At 39.8% G+C, this 18,184-nt stretch overlaps 1 protein-coding gene across 8 annotated transcripts in view; it reads right to left on the bottom strand.

Annotated features, from left to right (window-relative positions):
* Positions 1–864: 864 nt before the first annotated feature.
* The window catches only part of MAP7 (microtubule associated protein 7), a 112,790-nt gene continuing 95,470 nt past the window's right edge, over positions 865–18,184 (bottom strand). For 7 of the 8 annotated variants that reach the window (XM_065680791.1, XM_065680790.1, XM_065680785.1 and 4 more), the window contains exons 11-18: positions 14,531–14,714; positions 12,418–12,613; positions 10,743–10,841; positions 10,428–10,478; positions 10,274–10,331; positions 7,733–7,871; positions 2,347–2,573; positions 865–1,669 (exon numbers count right to left, since the gene is read on the bottom strand). In XM_065680791.1, the coding sequence (XP_065536863.1) occupies positions 1,659–1,669; positions 2,347–2,573; positions 7,733–7,871; positions 10,274–10,331; positions 10,428–10,478; positions 10,743–10,841; positions 12,418–12,613; positions 14,531–14,714 (965 nt within the window). In that variant the 3' untranslated portion in view covers positions 865–1,658. The remainder of the gene's footprint in view (positions 1,670–2,346; positions 2,574–7,732; positions 7,872–10,273; positions 10,332–10,427; positions 10,479–10,742; positions 10,842–12,417; positions 12,614–14,530; positions 14,715–18,184) is intronic. The other variant, XM_065680786.1, reaches the window with a different exon arrangement.

Here is an 18,184-nt window from a genome sequence, read left to right as displayed (position 1 = left end):
ATGTCACAAGCTACTATTGAAAGCATTCTGACTGGCTGTTTTTAGCCTTCCACATACATTCTGGCAGATGAAGTCTCTTTCATTGCATTTCCATTGCTTTTATCCCATCTCCTGTATAAAAGAACACTTGCCAGCAGCAGAAAGTAACTTCTTCAAAAATTCTTCAGCTTTTGTCTCAGAGGATTTCCTCTGCTAACGCAGACTTTATGCACAGCTTCCTAGAGGCCAAGATCAGTGCTCACTAAAGGCAAGTGCAGGAATCTTAATGAGACATTCTCTGGGAGCATGAACTGAGACCCCGTAAACCTCCATTTCCCCTAGCCAAGCATCTTCTCACTGACCTCAGCTAGCAGCATGTCAAGCCCTGGTTGGTGCTTCACGCTCAAATAGCTAGATTGAACTCTACCTACTATCTGTAGCAGTGTTGTTTATGAAAGCACAAGGCGGCGCAAGACTTTACAGTTCTGCCCAATAGCAACCAAAAGCAAGGTGTGGAATGATAAGAGTAGAAATCAGCATCAAATTAAAGAGAGCAACCTGCACTGCTGCTCTTCTCACTCAAACTGCACTACTTTATGAAAATCACATGACAAGGAGCACGATAACTATTTTCCATCTGCTCTGAAACGAGCAAAACCATAAATACCCTGAAACAAACCTGCTTCATTATTCAAAAATCAAACATTTCAGGTTTCCCACAGGCTTCAGTAGTCTGATAAGGCAAAGGAAAAGCCTTCCACCATTAGGACCAACAGCAATTTGCAGGACTTGGAACAAGGTATTTCTTTGTGTGTGCACCTATGCATACACATCTTTTATAGTATTGAAAACATGGATGTAACTAAAAAAATCAAGTTTGCAGTATCATTTTGCCACATTTTTCTAATTTATTCAGTTAAATGATTTATTTCTTTACTGAACAAAATTCATAAATACATCATCTAGGAGAACAATAGGTTTTCCTCTTGTCCATGAAAAAATAATGCTTTCAAATTTTCACATTTTAAAACCTGCCTTGTTTTGTGTTTTTAGAGAAAATGCAAGATCATAGTGACATCTCAATTTACAGAATGTCCCTGTAGGAATTACATTTACAAGAACCAGATACAGAAGCCTATAGTTTGCCCCCATAATTAGAGTTCTCTGCAATAATATTTAAACCAACAGGTTTAAATAGAACACCCCATTAACTCTACTTGTAGAGCAATGAGGTATTTATTTTTCAAGTATTAGAACCACAAAGTGTGAAAGATTCTTTGCCAATTTTACAATTATGACTTTAAACCAACACCACCTTTTTAAAAAAAGAATCAGACCCACCACCCAAATCAGCCCATTGCTTTCAGGTTCCAGTGTCCTGTGTCTTAAGGAATGTAGAAATATTCATGTGCTAACAGAAAAAGCTTGCTGGAAAAAGCCATATTAAGTAATGCATGTGAAGCATGATTTTTTTTCTAGTGGTGAAAGCTATTAAAAAGGTGATCCAAGTCTATTCCCATCATTTCTTCTGCTGGTTTTACTAAAGTCCTTCCAAAAAAGATATTCAAGAAATCTTTAAAAAACTGGAGAGAAAAAATAAAACACTCCTTCATAGTTTAGAAGAAACTCCACTGACTGCAGAGATGCTCCTATCACCTTTGGTTCTTCAGAAGAAACAATCAGATCACTTCTACAACAGAAGGTATCAAAAAAAAGACAGATCAGTAAAGAGGGAAAATGCTTACTTCAAAATGTTAGGCTTTTATGCACTGACATTACTGTAAGACAATGTTCCTTACATTTTTAACTAGAGAAGAAGACAATGCTATATCAATTTTAATTTGCTGTATTAGTTATTGTTTATCTAACATCCCTTAGAAAGTTGTGATGTAACTCAGAAAAATCTCGTGTGCTGCAAACCATCCCTCAATATTCAAGTCAGCAAGAACTTGAGGAGGGAAGTACAGACAGGATTTCGCACAGAAGGTAGATAACCTCTCTCCTTCTGCCTTCTCTCCTTACGCCCTTCTGACACATCTGGGTATGTCAGATATTACACCTGCAGAACATGGAACAGCAGTTGTCTCTTATCATTTCTGTTTGAAAGCACAGGGCAGGCATTTTCAAGCAACTTCCAATGGCAGAAAGTGTAACCGAGCAGTCCCTCCTCAAAGAAAAAATGAAGCCTCACCATAATTAGCACAGCATCTGTGTGTACTTGGTATGCACAGCTTTACAAGGAGGAAATATGCTCCTTTCGCCAAATAATATGGGGTTTAAAAATGCTTAATCAACTTGTATCAAGAACTCCAGGTCCTCTGTCAACTATAACACATTATAAGTATTAACAAACTAAGGTGAACCTACCTGCTGTTTGATGTGTTTGAACACTATCTACCTGAGGCAAAAGAGTCCCCTGATCTTCAAAGGCTAGAATTGGATTCAAAGGAATTTGAGGACTATTGCTTCCATCATTGTTCATGGCATCCAGCCGGGATGGCTTAGAACCAATAGGCAGGTTTATGATTTCTTCAAAGTTATCATTCTGCATAGACATTCCATTTTCATTTGCATTTTTCTCTGGATTGAGATTGCTGAAAGAGAAACACAGGTATTCCCTCATGCACTTCATCTACAACATAAATTCAGTCCTCCTCAAAGCAGTATTACAAACATAAGAAAAGTCTGCATTAATCCCGAGCATTCTTTTAGCCAGTAAAAATGAAAACATGCTTTTCCCACAACAGAAAACCTGGTTTTGCAGTGAAGTACCAGATAATCTTCCCACATACACAAAGGATTGTTGTTACGTTTGGCTTCATGATCCCCAGAGCCAAAGAGCACTTTATGGACTGCAGTTCTGAGAAGTGGCTGCAATGGGAGGCAGCAAGATCACCCCTGCAGCACCACCACTATGTGAGCCACCCACTTCATGCAATTTACAGCCTCTAACATCTTTTTCAGCTCTCATAACCTTTGCCATACCTTTACTCTTTCTGTAAATCAACGTAATTGCCCTCAGATAAGATCACTGTCATTTTTGTTATTTCTTGGATCACCTCCTGCCTCCAGTTTTGGAGCAGCCTCTTCTACCAGCCACTTATCCAGACATAAAACTCCCTTCCCAATGCACTGCTCTTTTCAGTCCCTCCTCCCTCTACAAATCCTCAGGGTTTATTTCCAAGCCACTCTGCACTCCTCCCATTGATCATGCCCAAACCAAAAAGAAACACCTCCCAGCATCCCTCATGTTAATCTGCACTGCGTTTTTTCATCTCCCACTGGGCAGAGATGCTTTATGAGCAAGCTCTTGCTCATCTCCCCCAGTCAGGAGCAGTACACGCACAGACACACTGTCTAGTTGCACACACTCTCCTGAGAAGATACATGATCACCTCTCACAGTCTTACCCCTTCCTTTCCAGCCCGCCTTATTATGCACTGTATTGTCAAATCTTGCTGTCTTTGCAGATGACACCTGCTATCTTGCCAGAGGGGAGAAACTAAGGTGCTAAGTTAGCAAACAGGATGACAGTAATGGGACTATAAGCTTCTTGAGAAAGCACAAATACTCAACTGACACTCAAAAAATGTGTGATCTTTCACAGGTGCTTATTAAGGCCCTCAACAGTTGTGTTCTGACAGTCTTGGGTACCTATCCCCCTATTCAGACCACATTACAACTGTTCAGGCTGTTTGGAAATGCTTCAGCCACAAAAGCTCAGATACAATTTTCCTAGACTGAAATTAGGCTATGAATTTCCTCTGGACATTTCTGAGCAGGCAGCTTGGTTTCATAGGCTAATTTTCTCCTGATAGTACATTTGCTAGGCTGAAAAAAAAAAAAACCTGCTTGTAATTGACATACAGTTTATTTTCATTTGCTGTCTTCGGGTGTCCAGCTCCTCCCAAACAATTGCAGAATTGTTTTACAGTACTTCCCAAGAGAAAGAAAATAATTATTGCTCTTTTCAAAGTGGCAGTGCTTTATCCAAAGCCCAGATTTCCTGTGAGAACAACATGCTGGTTTTCATACCAAGCCTTTCCCAGTTTTTAAAGCCGTTGCTGGTTCTTTTTCAGAAAGCACCTCCCCCCCCCCCTTTTTTCCCATCTGTAGAAATGCTGAGTAAATTTCAAAGTAAAAGATATGTTTTGCTGCACTCAGTTTGAGAAGAGGCACAACAGCCCTGCTGGCTGCCTGGGAGAAGTCACAAGTCATATATCATCCTTCCATGGCAGAGATCCATATCTGCAAGATGAGGAGCAGAATCTTTGAAATGCATTAGGACTAATAAAGCCAGCTCTATAATGTACACTTACTAGGTTACAATTAACTATACGGTATCCAATCACTTATTTCATCCCCATCTACTGCCAATAACCTTACCTAGGATAACTTCAGAGCTAGGATAACACAGCAGGTTTGATGGATGGGGTAAGGAAGAGGTGGGAAGAGAGCAACTGCTCATTCGTAGAAAATTAAACAGCACAACACTTCAACAAGTATTGGTAAAATGAAGAAGACTCTTGCTTCTGCAAACATTAATTTTTCTACCCAATTGATCAACTGACTTCATACATAAACAATTCTTCATATTTATTTGTCATTGCATTGCCAGTATTACACACTGAGTTAGACCAGGATTCACAGACTTGACTGATGTCCTCTGACACAGAGGAGTCTATACAGTCACAAAGGCGGTACAGAAAAGGAAACCATGACTATGGATCTTCTGAATTTTATGTTATAAAATACTTTCTGTTTTATGCTGTTTGCTCTACCAAATTACAAGCGGAGCAAATTTAGAAGAAACAAGGGGAAAATGGAACTATAGAATTAATTTCCACTGGACATTTTAGAGGCCATAAACTCCAAAGGAGATTAGACAAATTCCTAGGAGATTGGATGCCCTCCAGCTTCTAGTAATTAGCAGTTTAGGGACTACTTGACCCTATGGGTGCATTTGGACCACAATGTTTAGTAACTCTTCACTGGCCAGAGGATCTCCTGGTCCTTCTCTTTTTTCCCTTTACATGCTCCTAAGTGACTGCTACAGGCCATTCAAGTGAAGAACACAAGTAATAGATTTTTAACCTGCTAAAGCTGTTTGTACTGTCTTATGTTACATTCTTAGCGATGTCTCAGTGTCCAATGCAGCACTGGGGATACCCTTTTTAATGTTATATCTTATTTTCAAATGACTGTTTCAAATTAATTTTTCCACTGTTGGAAAAAAACACCAAACAAATTTAGCCAGAAGTTAACATGCCATTAATAATATTGTAGAACTACCAGCTTTCTTGATAATTCTAGATACTAAAGTATCTTACTGGAAAATTTCCATGGTACACTCCATTTTAAAATATATTTTGTGTTACTTTTTCCATTGTACTGCACCTGATTTGAGAAATATCTTCATTTAAGTTCAATTGTGAGTCTTCTCACCACAGACATGTAGGACAGACATAAGGTCACTCCCTGCCTCCCTCCCCAATAATAATTCACTATTGTTCATTAGCATTTGAGCATTAAATTGTTTAACTGAATTTACTTGTGAAGAAGACACTCGGAGCAAGCATAAATGGCAAAATTGGAACCTTTACAGCATCACTTTAAACTGCCTACCACAAAAACCATGTTCACGGAATCATGTTCACGTTCAGACACATCATTTTAACTCAGACAACTATGAAAAAAGAAATTGTTTCTAAGAATCAAAATTTGTTGTAAGATCTATTTTAAAACATTGAGCGCTAACATGGGAAAACAGCTCAATGCACAAGCAAGTGTATATGTTTCTTTTCTTTCATGATGCAAAGTGAAGAAGCTTTAAGGAAAACTGATTGATGTTCATTTGTTTAAAACATAGGAGTGGGAATACTAATAAAAACTTTGACAAGCTATTACGTGGGATAGACGATTGCACCAATCTATCATCTGCAATAAATGCTTATTAATAATATTTGTTGATAATAGATATACAGTAAATAATGCAGCAGATCACAGCATTTTCATTAGGGTTTATGAAGATCCAATTGTCTTGGAAAGCTAATGGAGTCCCAGTACAAGATGATTGCTGATCAAAAGCAGGAACAGAGGACTGTGAAGTATTTACTCCCTTCTCTTGCCCACACAAAGCACTGGCCTGTGCTTTGCCCCCAGGCAAAGCCTTTTTAAGTTTTGCTCAGAAATTTGAGCAATCTTGCCTTTAGGACAAGCTCAAGTCCCTTCCAGACAAAAGCTAAATCTGCCTTGGGTCTGGAGTGAGGTGCTCACACAAGAGACCATCTCCACCTGTTGCTATATGTGTGCTACAAGAGCAGCTACACCTAGATGCCACACAACCACAGCACATGAGATGTGCTAGCAGTGGTATTGGCACCTGTGACCCTTAACATGGGATAAAAATCTATGCTGCTGTGTATTCCTTATAACAGTTTTTCAAGCTAGCTGGGCTAAGCTTACACTGGCATGCTATCAAATGCTTCAGCCTTCACCTTCCCAGTCAACATGGACGTACCTTTACAGCGTCCCTCCACATTCCAAGCTAGCATACTAGCTTCCCCTTCCACAGCCTGATACACACTTCCACTTGTGTCGCTGTTCCTCAGACTCATTTATCCATTCTTCCCTTTTGGCCATTCTGAGGTTCCCTCCCTGGATTATAATGCTATGGGACAGCATTTACTAGTGTGGCACTTTTATATTACAAACATCAAGGTGCATGTAAGGCTGGGAGTGATTAACATTTAATAGCTGCCCGAGACAATTATTAGGCAGCTCTGAGCAGCTTATCCAGTGCAGTTCAGTGCTCAGTGTCACTGACAGAACTTCTATCAGCAGGAGCACCCTTGTCAGCCTGACAGCAGGCTAAGATCCTCCAGGCATACCGAGGGAGCAAGAGAGGGCAAATTCCTCCTTCAATTAGTGCCAATCACACCCTAAAGCATACTGTCCATTACAGACTGTGAGATGGTTTCTCACATTCAAGTTTTTCCATGCATATTCTGGTACTACCTGCATAAAACATGAAAGGACTAAGGGATTATTTGTCTTTCTGCATTACGAGAATTGAAATAACTGACAGCTCATGCTTATGCAACAGATTTCACTCAGTTCACCATTGAAGTTTCAAGCATTTCAACAAATTCTCAAAGTCTGAGTGACTTGCTTCATGGCTACAGAGAGATCCTGATGTTAAATATTTGCTCCTAAATTCCCCTTATAGAGGACAAAGGGGTTTTTAAAAGGCAAATCCAACATGAGTAGTTCTGTATCTCACATGAGGGACTTTTGCTCAGTAAGCAAAACTTGCTAATACTTCAAGCAGTTCAGAAATTTAAACATCCAGGCTGAAAGCACAATGTTCATTATTCCAATCAAGAGAACCAGCACTGCAAATACAGAGTTTTTATGAAGCTTAATTCATGGAAAGGAACAGAAAAGACCTGCCCTTTCCATTAAGTTTAAATTTATGTAATAATTGCTGGAAAACAATACATTTTTCCAGATGTCCATTGCAAAGAATGTGCTGTATTTTCACAAAACTCTTCCCTATCAGTTAGCAAAAACAGGTTACTGCTAAGTGAAAGATGATAAAGGTCTTTTCTGTGTTCAGAAAAAGATAAACAGGAAACAAGGCTGATTGAACAGCTGTCTCATTTACTTAATGAACATATGGATCTCAAAATAATTTATCACTTTAGTAACCCTCATGCTCTAGTCATCCTCTAAAACTTCGCAGTGTTCTTACCTGTCCATATTTACGGAGGGTTGATGTGAGACGATCACATGCGTGCAGGTGACTGGTTTCCCATTGTGGGGAGATGTTGTTACATGCTGAAGCTGAGGACCTCCTGCAGGTTCCGCGGGAGATGCAGGACTTGTTATGACTAGAGAAAGAACACCATCATTTACCTGCAGATTAGGCTAAAACACTTCCTACAGAAGACAGCACAGTCAAGGCAAGCTACAGATTAAAAATAGAGTTCTCGCACCTCTCCCTCTCCCACCCTGCCTCCTTTGTCAAGCTTTTTGGCACACACGCCCTCTTTCAGGTCCAAAGTAAATGCCACAGATTTCAAAGCTGTAGCTTAACAGACAAGAATAAACATTTTACAACGATACACACAATTCCAACACACAAGCCAGTGGTCAAAATAGATTGATATCTGACAGGGTACTATGCTGGCACTTTTCAAGCAGCAATAGAAAATAGAACACTGGGACATCACCAGTTCCATACTCTGGTATTTCTTGGTTCCCGTGTTGATCTCTGACTGTAGCCCAAAAGGAAATCAAGAGGAAATAAAATCTCCATGGAAAGGATACTTCTTTCAACAAGTACCAAATCACTACTGTAAAATGTTGTAGAGACTAACATAAAATTAGACTATCCTTGTGCCTCATAGAGACACCACATGACAGATGTTACTGGCCTGCCTCAGGATGTTCTTTTGAAGTACAACTACAGCCTTCTGCATTGTATATAGTAGTGTACAGCCACACTAATTCCCATGCAAGTCAGTAAAAGGAAGTATTTGCACCCCATCCATACTATCACCTGTTACAATAGTTGCAAGAACAATTTAATATTCATAGGCTTAGACACATTTAAGTTGGTTACCCAAAACCTCCTCTGGCAAGCCACTTCTTCAGCTGCTCTATTTTGCTCTGCTTTAAAATCTTGGGCTGAAATCTTCTATACCAAATGTTTTAGTCTGCTCTTTGGCAAGTTTTTGTAAGGTGAATATTAGAAATTCAGGGTTTGGTGCTTCTACAGTGTAATAAGAAGAAAATGCATCTGAATTAACATTAAAAAAAAAAGAAAAAAGCAGAAGATAAACTTGCTCTGCTTTGGAAACGCAGAGCTAGCTTCTATTTTGAAGCAGAGGCCAAACAAATGACAAAAAGGTGATGGATTTTGTTTCCTTGTGCAATTCAGCCATTCATGTAAAGGCCTTTTCAGGTTTTGCCAAACAGTAGGACTAAAACCTTACTTTTTTTTTTTTTTTTTGGGGGGGGGTGTAAATCATCACCATTTTTGTACGATCAGAAGTCTGTTGGCGCATAGTGTGGAAAGTTAATTGGCAGAAAATATCTCTATTAATTCCTACCTTTGACTCAGTAGCATATCTAGATAAAGCAAAGCCAAACAGTATAGCAGCCCTGAGGGTGAGGGCAGTTTTCTCTTTATTCAGTCATTCAAGGACTCCAGCCTTCCCTCAGGCCTGGGGAAATGGAGGTCCAAACTCTCCTATGCCTTAGGAAACTGACTACTTGTCTTCTGCTTCTAGAGGGAAAGCATTAGCCACAGGCTATAGAGCCATGTATAGCTTCAAGGAACACTTAAATGGTTTATACCACCTTCTCTCCCTCAGTCCTCCATCCCTCCCAAGATAGTATGTAAACAAATAACTCCCGAACACACATTATAAAATCTGTGTCAAAATGTTTCCTGGCAGTGCTAAATACAGCATTGACTTTTAACATCTAGAAAAAAGTTGTACGTCATCCAGTGCTGTTATTTTTCTTCCCTGTTACTCAACTCAAATACGAAGAAGACTAATGTCATTTAATATGGTATGCTACAATAGGATAAGCCATTTGATAGCTTGACTTCAGTATCTCAAGTAGTGCTAATCCATACTTGGTGATTGTTGAATATGAGCTACATTTGTTTTCTTCTATTGTAAATATTAAAGCCTTATAAAAAACTTTACCTAAAATGATCAGGGAAAAAAAGGTGGAACAGAAGGAAAGACTAAGAATGCAGGTGTGACAGAAAGACTAAGCTTTTGTAGGAGCTGAATTTTGGGGAAGTGGGGCTTGGGAATAAATTAAGACCAAGTGAATAAGGCAGCAGGTATGGACAAAAGTCACGGGGCGATGTTTAGAATAACAAAATTTGTTTTGATGACTGAGATGAAATAATCCTTTAAGAAAATTGAATAAGTCTGCAACGACTACATGTGTAGCCCTATACATGTGTCCAACTATTCTGTGATCAAAACCAGAAGATAATTTACTTCTTTTCACTTCATAAATAAACTTGGTAGGCAACCTGCTCTTGTTAAACACCAATGTGACAAAGTTGTTAAAACAGCTGACTCATTTAGTAAAGGCTAACTACCCATACAGAGAGGCTAAATGATGTTTGGAAAGATTTCAGTTCTAGTCCTGTCAGTTTTCTTTTCTGCAATTACTGTGACAAGTTTCAGAACTATATCTCAAATCATTGTGCTTAGAGGCATTTATTCACCTGTTGTGCTCAGGGCACAGTTAAACACAATACCTGGTTCTCCAGTAATATTTGCCTTTGATATATGTCCATTTTGGTGGTCACTGGTTTTCTACAAAGGAAGCACAGTTTTGCAAATTAAAAATGGCATTGGGGAAAAGAAGTGAAATGTGTCCAACGTTTACCTGTGTTAAGTAGCAGCACTGACCTTATCTACTGCTTCTACACGCCTAGTTCTCTTCATGATCTCCTCAAGCCTCTACAATGAAATGTAAAGGGGTAAAATTACGTTCACTGTCATTAATTCAAAAATCTCTCTCCCAAACCACAACTGCTTGTTGCATTTGTTTATTGCAAAAAAGATGAATTATTTATTTATGTTGGTGATATTCCATTGCCATTCACGTCAGACTATGCAGATCAGGACTGCAGCTTTTCTAACAGCACATTTCTACCATGGATAACTTTCTACAGCTGAGGTGGAAATAAACGAATTACAGTTTCTCTGCATGTACTGAGTTACCTTCTTCCTTTCCAAGCGCTCCTGCTCTTCTCTTTGGAAATGCTTTTCACGTTCTAATCGAATCCGCTCTGCCTCTTCCCGTAGGCGAGCTTCTTCTTTCTGAGTTGATGGGGAAAGAAAAAGTAGTAAGGAATAATTCATTATTTAAGGAGAGATTTACACTGATATCTGCGTAACTACGCATTTCTACAACCCCCTGAAAAGATACTTTTGGGGTTTGGAAGTTACCAACAATCTTTTCAGACTGAACTGATTCATTTCCGTATTTTGTATAGCATTAAGAGATGCATAACTAAACAATGGACATCATATTTGGTTCTGTGCCTGTTCTAGGGCACGTGCTTGAAATCACACCAAATGACAAATAAGGAATAAATTTCTAACCTTCAGCATTGAAACAGAAGCCAGGAAAATATTAGAGAGATTAATGTTTTGAGTGGTGAATGTTTCTGGGAGTCAAACAAAAGCAGCAGAATATTTTATTTGACCAACAGAGTCATCATCTAATGACAGAAAGGACTAACAGTTACAGAAACATTAGCACAAGCTTTCCATTCCTGCTCTTCTGAATGAAATGCAAAACTTGTCTGGAATATTCTGTAGAGAGGCCTTGCTCCCTAACAATAACAGTGGTGTATGATGTAACTACTGCAACAGTTCATTTGTAATGGCTGTAACATGCAGAAAACTTGGCCATACACTATTTCCGAGTGCTAAACCATGGATGTAAGTCAGTTTAGCATTTCAAAGAAAGCAGCATGCATCTGAAAAAGTGAACTGCAATTTCTAAGTTATAATCACTAACACAATTCTTTAAGCATTCATTTTCAGAAGCATACATTTAATGATATACCAATAAGAAAAACATAATGTTTATGAGGCAGACTGAAGTGCTGGATTTTTGGGGAGGAGAAAGCACACACAAAAAGTAAAGGCACGTGCAAAAAAAGAATCCTATCCAGAATACTTAACCACCTTACTTCAGCCTCTCCTGAAGCTGGCAAACCAACATTATGCCCATCAAAAATGAGAGCACTCGAAAAATTGTGTTTTGATTTGTTTACTCTCATGTCTGTTGAGTAGCTGCTCTGATTTCAGGAGGACTGTGTGAGCCTTGATTAAAGTGACCAAAACCTATGCCTTCTCCAACACTCTAAATAGTCATCTTGGCATCTAGACTTTCTATAACTGTGTGGACAAATTGTTCTCTGGTATAACACCATTCATTAAAATCCCCTGATACAACTCCATTGATTTATTTGTCACAATTTATCAGGAATAGGAAAGGATTTTTTTCTAAGTAAACAAATTCTACAGGGAAAAAAACCAAAACAAATAACCCACCATCAAAATACCAAAATAACCCCCACCAAACCAAAACCAAACACAACCAAAAACCAAACAAAAAAAACCCAACAAAACCACAAACAAAAACCAAAACAACAACAAAAACCCCAACACCACCAAAACAAAAACTCAACTCCCTACCTTATGCTTTTCTCAAGAAGAAATATCTACTCTTTGAATGACTCTATGGAATGAACTCTGCCCCAAAACTGTTCACTTTTTATTTAGCATTTAAATTTTAGATAATCTAGGTGCTGCATAAGAGGTGTTGCCTCATCCACTTCACTGCCAACCAGACTGGCAGGGAAGTTCCAGGAGGTAAGCATACTTGTTTCTGAATGCGCTCCATCTCTTCTTTCTCCTTCTGTTCTCTCTCTTCTGCCTGTCTGCGCAGCCGTTCTTCCTTTTCCCGTTCCTCCTCTGCATCCCTCCGTTTCTTTTCTGCTTCCTGCCTGCGAGCCTCTTCTTCTTCTCGGCGAGCTCTCTCTTCTGCTATCCTCTGTGACAGCTCCTCCTTCTTTTGCCTGCAATTGTGAAACAAGCGTAAGAAAATTAAGTAAAAAAAGGAGGGAAAACCCCCAAACCACCAGATTCCTGACCCAAGATACTAGCACTGCAGAACAGGTGTATGAAGGTTGCACCTCTGTCTCATTCATAAGTTGTCTGCTCTGCTTCCAGAAGGGGCCAAAGCTGAACATCTATGGAACAAAAAAAAACTTTGCGAGGCAATACCAATACTTCAGCACATGCTTCCACTAATCTATGACTCACATACTCTCTGAATCAGAATCAGTATCATCAACTATAATGCATCTCGCAAAGCACTTCATTCTTAGTTTTATTTCATCATATTTTGAAATAGTACACATTTTTGGCACCCATCTTATCTTGCAGCAATTTTTAAATTTTAAAAAGTTTTTTCAAAAAAGTATCTAATTCTTCTGATTTTTGAACACTGCGTCTTAACCTCACTTAATGCCCCCTCATCCTTGCGTTATGGGACTCAATAACTTTCCCCCTTCACCTTTGATGCTACCCAAATTATTTATGACTTTGTAGCCTATCATATCCTCAGAAGTAGAGCACAGATGAGTCTTGCCAGCTGAAGAATCCTCACTTGTTTAGTAGATTTTCATATAGGAGCTGTTCTATCCTTGTGATCTTCCTTAATATCTGTCAGCACTTATTTTCCTAGTTTTATTGATTTTACTATCTCAAAAAACATAAACTTCAACATTCAAGAGGGAGATTCACCTTAGATAGTTCAGAATGACATTTTCATCTCGTTCTCCTTTTATGCTAATTTGTAGGCATCTCATTTGTAACAGTTCATTTATTTTGTTGACCATGACTCACTTGATACTTCCATATACTCAACTTCAAACAAGATCACTTCCCTCAGAAATAATCAGCCCAGCGACCACCACCACCCGAGTTAAATTGAGATTATTTACACATACATTCCCTTATGCTTAACAGTACTGCAATCCAGCTTCTATTTTGTATCTCAGGAATGTAAGATACGTCTGAAACTCTGCATAACTGCTTTATCTCACCAAAGACGAGCAATATCTCATTGGCCACAACTTCCTTCAAGTTCATTTATGAAGGCACTGCAAAGAGACTGAAAACTCCTTTCCCTGTGAAAGCTGATTATTCTTCACCTTTGGTTTTCCATCTTTCAGTCTTAGTATTTATTCACCATATTACTCTTATGCAGCTTGTTTTCTTTGAAAGCCTTTTTGAGAGGGACCATGTTGTGAGTCTTTTGGAAAGCCAGGCTATTTAAACTGGCTCTGCCTTGTTCCTATGTTCAGCAATGTTGTTGTTAAAGAACACAATCAAATTCCAGATGCATGGCATCCCTCTAAAAAGGCACTCAACTTGTGTCACAGCTACAGCCATAAGTACACAGATGAGCTACTCGTTTCCTAGTAGAAAATGAGACACAGCCTCTATTACCCTCCAAAACTGTTAGTGGGGTGTCTTGATTTTAAATGAGAAAAAAAAAAAAAAAAGATGTTTAAAGAGACAGCTGTTGGACACCAAAACACCCCCCATGGTGGAGATCTTCCAATTCAGAGATGTGCCAATCACAAAACTGGAAACAGCTGTGCAGAATTCTCCAGCTGTAATAGACAAGTATAGCTTTGCTAATCTCTGAGGAAACAATGAGTCACTACAGCAAGGATCTGTTTTCTCCTCCTGTCCTATTTTAAAGCACTATTTGGGGTAAGTTTTAACCTTACAGATATGCTTAGGTATATATATTGCATCTATAAAAAAATCCCAACAGGAAAATCATTTCCAGGGAGGAACTCATGCCTCCTGCACTTCAATACTGTGCTTCATATATCACAGAATAACTACAGAATATACACAAGAAGCTGCTGGGAGGCTGCTAAAAACAGATCTTCTCCACTGCAGAGGTCTATAATCACCTTTCAAGCTCTTCTCTCTCTCTCCTCTCTTGCTCCTCCCGTTCCCGCTGCTCACGGGCAAGGCGCCTCTTCTCAGTCAGTAGCCTTGTTGCTTCTTCAGGGTCGGTTGTACCTGCAGAGGTCTTTGTGAGGGCTGGGGGTGGAGAAAGAGCTGGTGGAGCAGGAGGAAGTGATGGGCTGGCTGCTAAAACAGATGGAAGGAAAACTAGTTTGTACAGACACAGTAAAGACACCCTCTTGAAAGGAACAGAAAATAGGTTCAAATACTTTGTAAGGTATTTCCAAACTTATGCGGTTTTATAAATCCGAGATGGAAGACATTTCTAGGTGCTAGGGATTTATATTCCTTAAGGGAAGTTTGGTTTTACACAATATGAGAAAGCTGCTGCAGTTGAAAGGTTAAGCAAACTTTTCTGTCAGAAGAATAAATGTTGATGGATGCTCATCAGGAGTTATGCTGACTCAGCAAGTCCCTACCATCACACGTCTTAGGTTTGCCCAAAACTATTTACAAAGCAGAAATGAAACACTGTGGTATTATATTTTCTTCTGTCTGGTAGTCTATATCTGAAGAGCACAGCCAGACTTTTTGGCAGTAGGCCAGTCGCTTTTGGAGATTTGGTGATCTCAAATACCAGCTGTCTGAAGTGATCTGCAATAAGGGTAAGACACAAGATATCATCAATTCTACAATTACCAACCTGAGGCAACTTGTGGGACCAGAGCACAGCTTCTCAACAAGCTTTGTCACTATTGGTGAACTATGGCTTACGTTAAGATCTCAATAGTGTCTTCAGATAAATTCTGTGTCCAGGAGTAGCTGGTTAGAGAAGGTGTTACAGGCTTTTCCTCAAGTAGAACACTAGTTCACGTTTCTGGAAGTTTGCCTGGCATTCCCTAGCACAGCTACAGCATGCCTCAGCTGCACGTTTTCTCTAGAGGCCAAGGACCATCACCAACCCACAAGCTAACTGAAGGAAGCATTGCCAGGGTAATCACATCTGGTAACACCGATAGGGAAGACTTTGAACTGCAAATGGAATCAGATTCCAGTCCTGGGAAGATAGAGATTTAAATCTCCATTTCTAATCACCATTTGGCATGTTAGAGTGTTTTCCTCACCTCACTAAACTTCCAGGAGGGGTTTTTTCCCCAGTTTCACGCTCCTATGCGTTGTCATGCATACAAACACAAATTCAACTGCTCTCTCTGTGCTGAATGCTCACACCTGCTGACCTCTCTCCTCTCTTCTTCTGCCAACTAAAAACTATGCAGGTCTTTCTATAACTGCTTCAGGGCTTTCGCCTTGAACTCAGATGATACATGTACACCAGTAATCTAAAGAGTTAGAGCTGTTCTCTAGCCCTGAGGTGAGCTACCACAGCTTAGCCTCAGCCAGAGCACTACTCTCTCACATGACCAAAACAGGTATTCAGTCCACCCCTAGGGAACAGCTGAGGCCTGGGCTAACCTCCAAAATGTAGCTAGGAGCTCAGAAAATTCTGGCATGGTCAAATATAAAAAGGCAGGTAATTTGATCACTTTAAAACCTGGGACCCCTTTAGAGCTATGCTCATAGAAGCCCTGGGGACAGAAGGTAAGAAAATGTGGGGCTTTAATTGCAGCCTCAGTCAGAAACATACCAGACAGCCTTTGTAATAGTTAAATAGTATAAATGACAGAGTTCCTACAGCTCGGTCCTTTGTAATTTGCTAACATGGACCAAGGTAGGGCTGTCTCTCCTGAAGGGAGCACAGCTTTGTGCTGCTTAGGGCTCACTTCTTGCCTCAGGTGCTGAAGCTAGCAACAGAACAAGTAGCCCATTTAATGCACCTCTGCCCTGCTTTCAGAAAAGATGACAACAGCTTGCACAGGCACACCCCAAATACCTTTAAAACTTCATTGTCATTAGTAGAAATCATGTGATATTTGCCTGCAAAAGTTTGAATAGCTCTGTCAGTGATCAACGCCTGCTGACCTCCAGGCTTCTGTGACTGTTCAGCTAGCAGCTAGCTGAGCTAGGCAGGCTAAAGACCAGTGCGGGTAGTTGGCAGAAATCACCTATGTTCACCTGCAGCACACACCAAGGAGTATCAGCAGTGTCTGTCCAGCCCCAGATGCTGCACTTGCCCCTCTCTAGATTCTTACATTCAACCAGTGGCTATGTTTTGGCAGCTTGGGCCTCCATCTGCAGTACAAAGCCTGTCCCCTCTAACCTCACACGTAAAAGGCCTCAATCTTTGGTCCCAAGCATCACTTCCTCCAGCTTTGGCAAAAGGCACCCAATTTGAAGTGCTGTTCACCTTTTTTTACTATAGTAGCCTTCTCTTTTAGCCCTCTCCACTATCTGCTTGGGTTTTGGGTTTTTTTTTTGGTTTGGGGGGGGGTTGTTTGGTTTTTTGGTTTTTTTGTTTTTTTCCTGTGAATGCAAATTACTTCACTTTTGATTATCTTTATCACACATAACCTATCTCCATACTAAGTGATCTCGTCAGAAACTCAAATATTGACTGTGCAAAAAAGTCAAGCCTTTCTTCCTTCTGAGCTAAACTGCCAAACAAGTATGACTGTGCTTTTCTGGTCTGCACTTCGTAGTTCCTTGGGGACCTACAACTTGTAAACATTTGCAAAGTTATCTCAGTGGTATCCCTGAAATCCCTTTTAAAAAGGAGCTTTAGAAAAAAAAAAAAACAGGCCAAAAGTTATCATCAGAACAGTGAAACCCCATGCTAATATGGCAATTATATCTTCTTTACATGCCATGCCCATGACTAACAGTTGCATCAATTTATTACTGTAAATCTCTTAGCTTCGTGTGGGATTGCACCTTACGTGGCAGGACTTGGGTATCAGACTGGAACTACTGTAACAGAACTTGTTAGAACAAAAAAAATACAATTGCATCAGGTCTTCTTGCAGAAGAACAACCCCCAACTACAAATCATGCAGTTAAATGCAGAATTATTAATGCCTGAAACTGTTTTCTTAAGGACAACCACAGGGGAGTCTACGAATTTTAAATTCAGAATCTTAAGTAACCCATCCTGGGAATCCCAGTGGTCACAACAGTCATCCTATCCCATCTGCAAGACAGACAGTTTATGTTGTATTTACAATGTCTGCTAGAACAAACCTACACTTTTTGTTTTCATATTTACCTTTTGCCCTTCCTACACTTTAGAAGCGTTATTTTATTTTGTGTGTACATCCTTTTCTGCCTTGCTGCTTTCCAGGGTTGGTCTGGGGTTCTTTTGTTTGTCTGTTCTTTAACAACTCATTTTCCCTGAAAAATTCTGCTTGTTCTTCTCTGCTCTTCTTCTTGGTACCCCCCCTCTGCATTCCACTTTATCCTGCTAATCTGCCCCATGGTGTGGTACTCTTGAAATATCACAGGTAAGCTGGTGTTGTTATCGGTACAACTGTACTGAGTGTCTAGCACAGGTGGACATTTTCACTGCTCACACTATGTCATGTAATGGCTTCCTGTCTTCAGATCACTATTCCTCTACTTCAGTGGTTTGAAAAGAAGTAGTGTCATGATGTGAGGGACAAAATCCCAGTCCAAAAGGGCAGAAAAGAGGGCTGGGAAGTCACACTGCGCATGTTGTTTCGACTTTCGCAAACAGGAGAGCTTCAACCTGTTTACAGATTTCT

This window comes from Lathamus discolor, chromosome 5, assembly GCF_037157495.1.
Source record: "Lathamus discolor isolate bLatDis1 chromosome 5, bLatDis1.hap1, whole genome shotgun sequence".
In the NCBI taxonomy this organism is placed as follows: Eukaryota; Metazoa; Chordata; class Aves; order Psittaciformes; family Psittacidae; genus Lathamus; species Lathamus discolor.
Note: the sequence above shows the minus strand (reverse complement) of the source record. Positions and strands in the feature narration are given on the sequence as shown.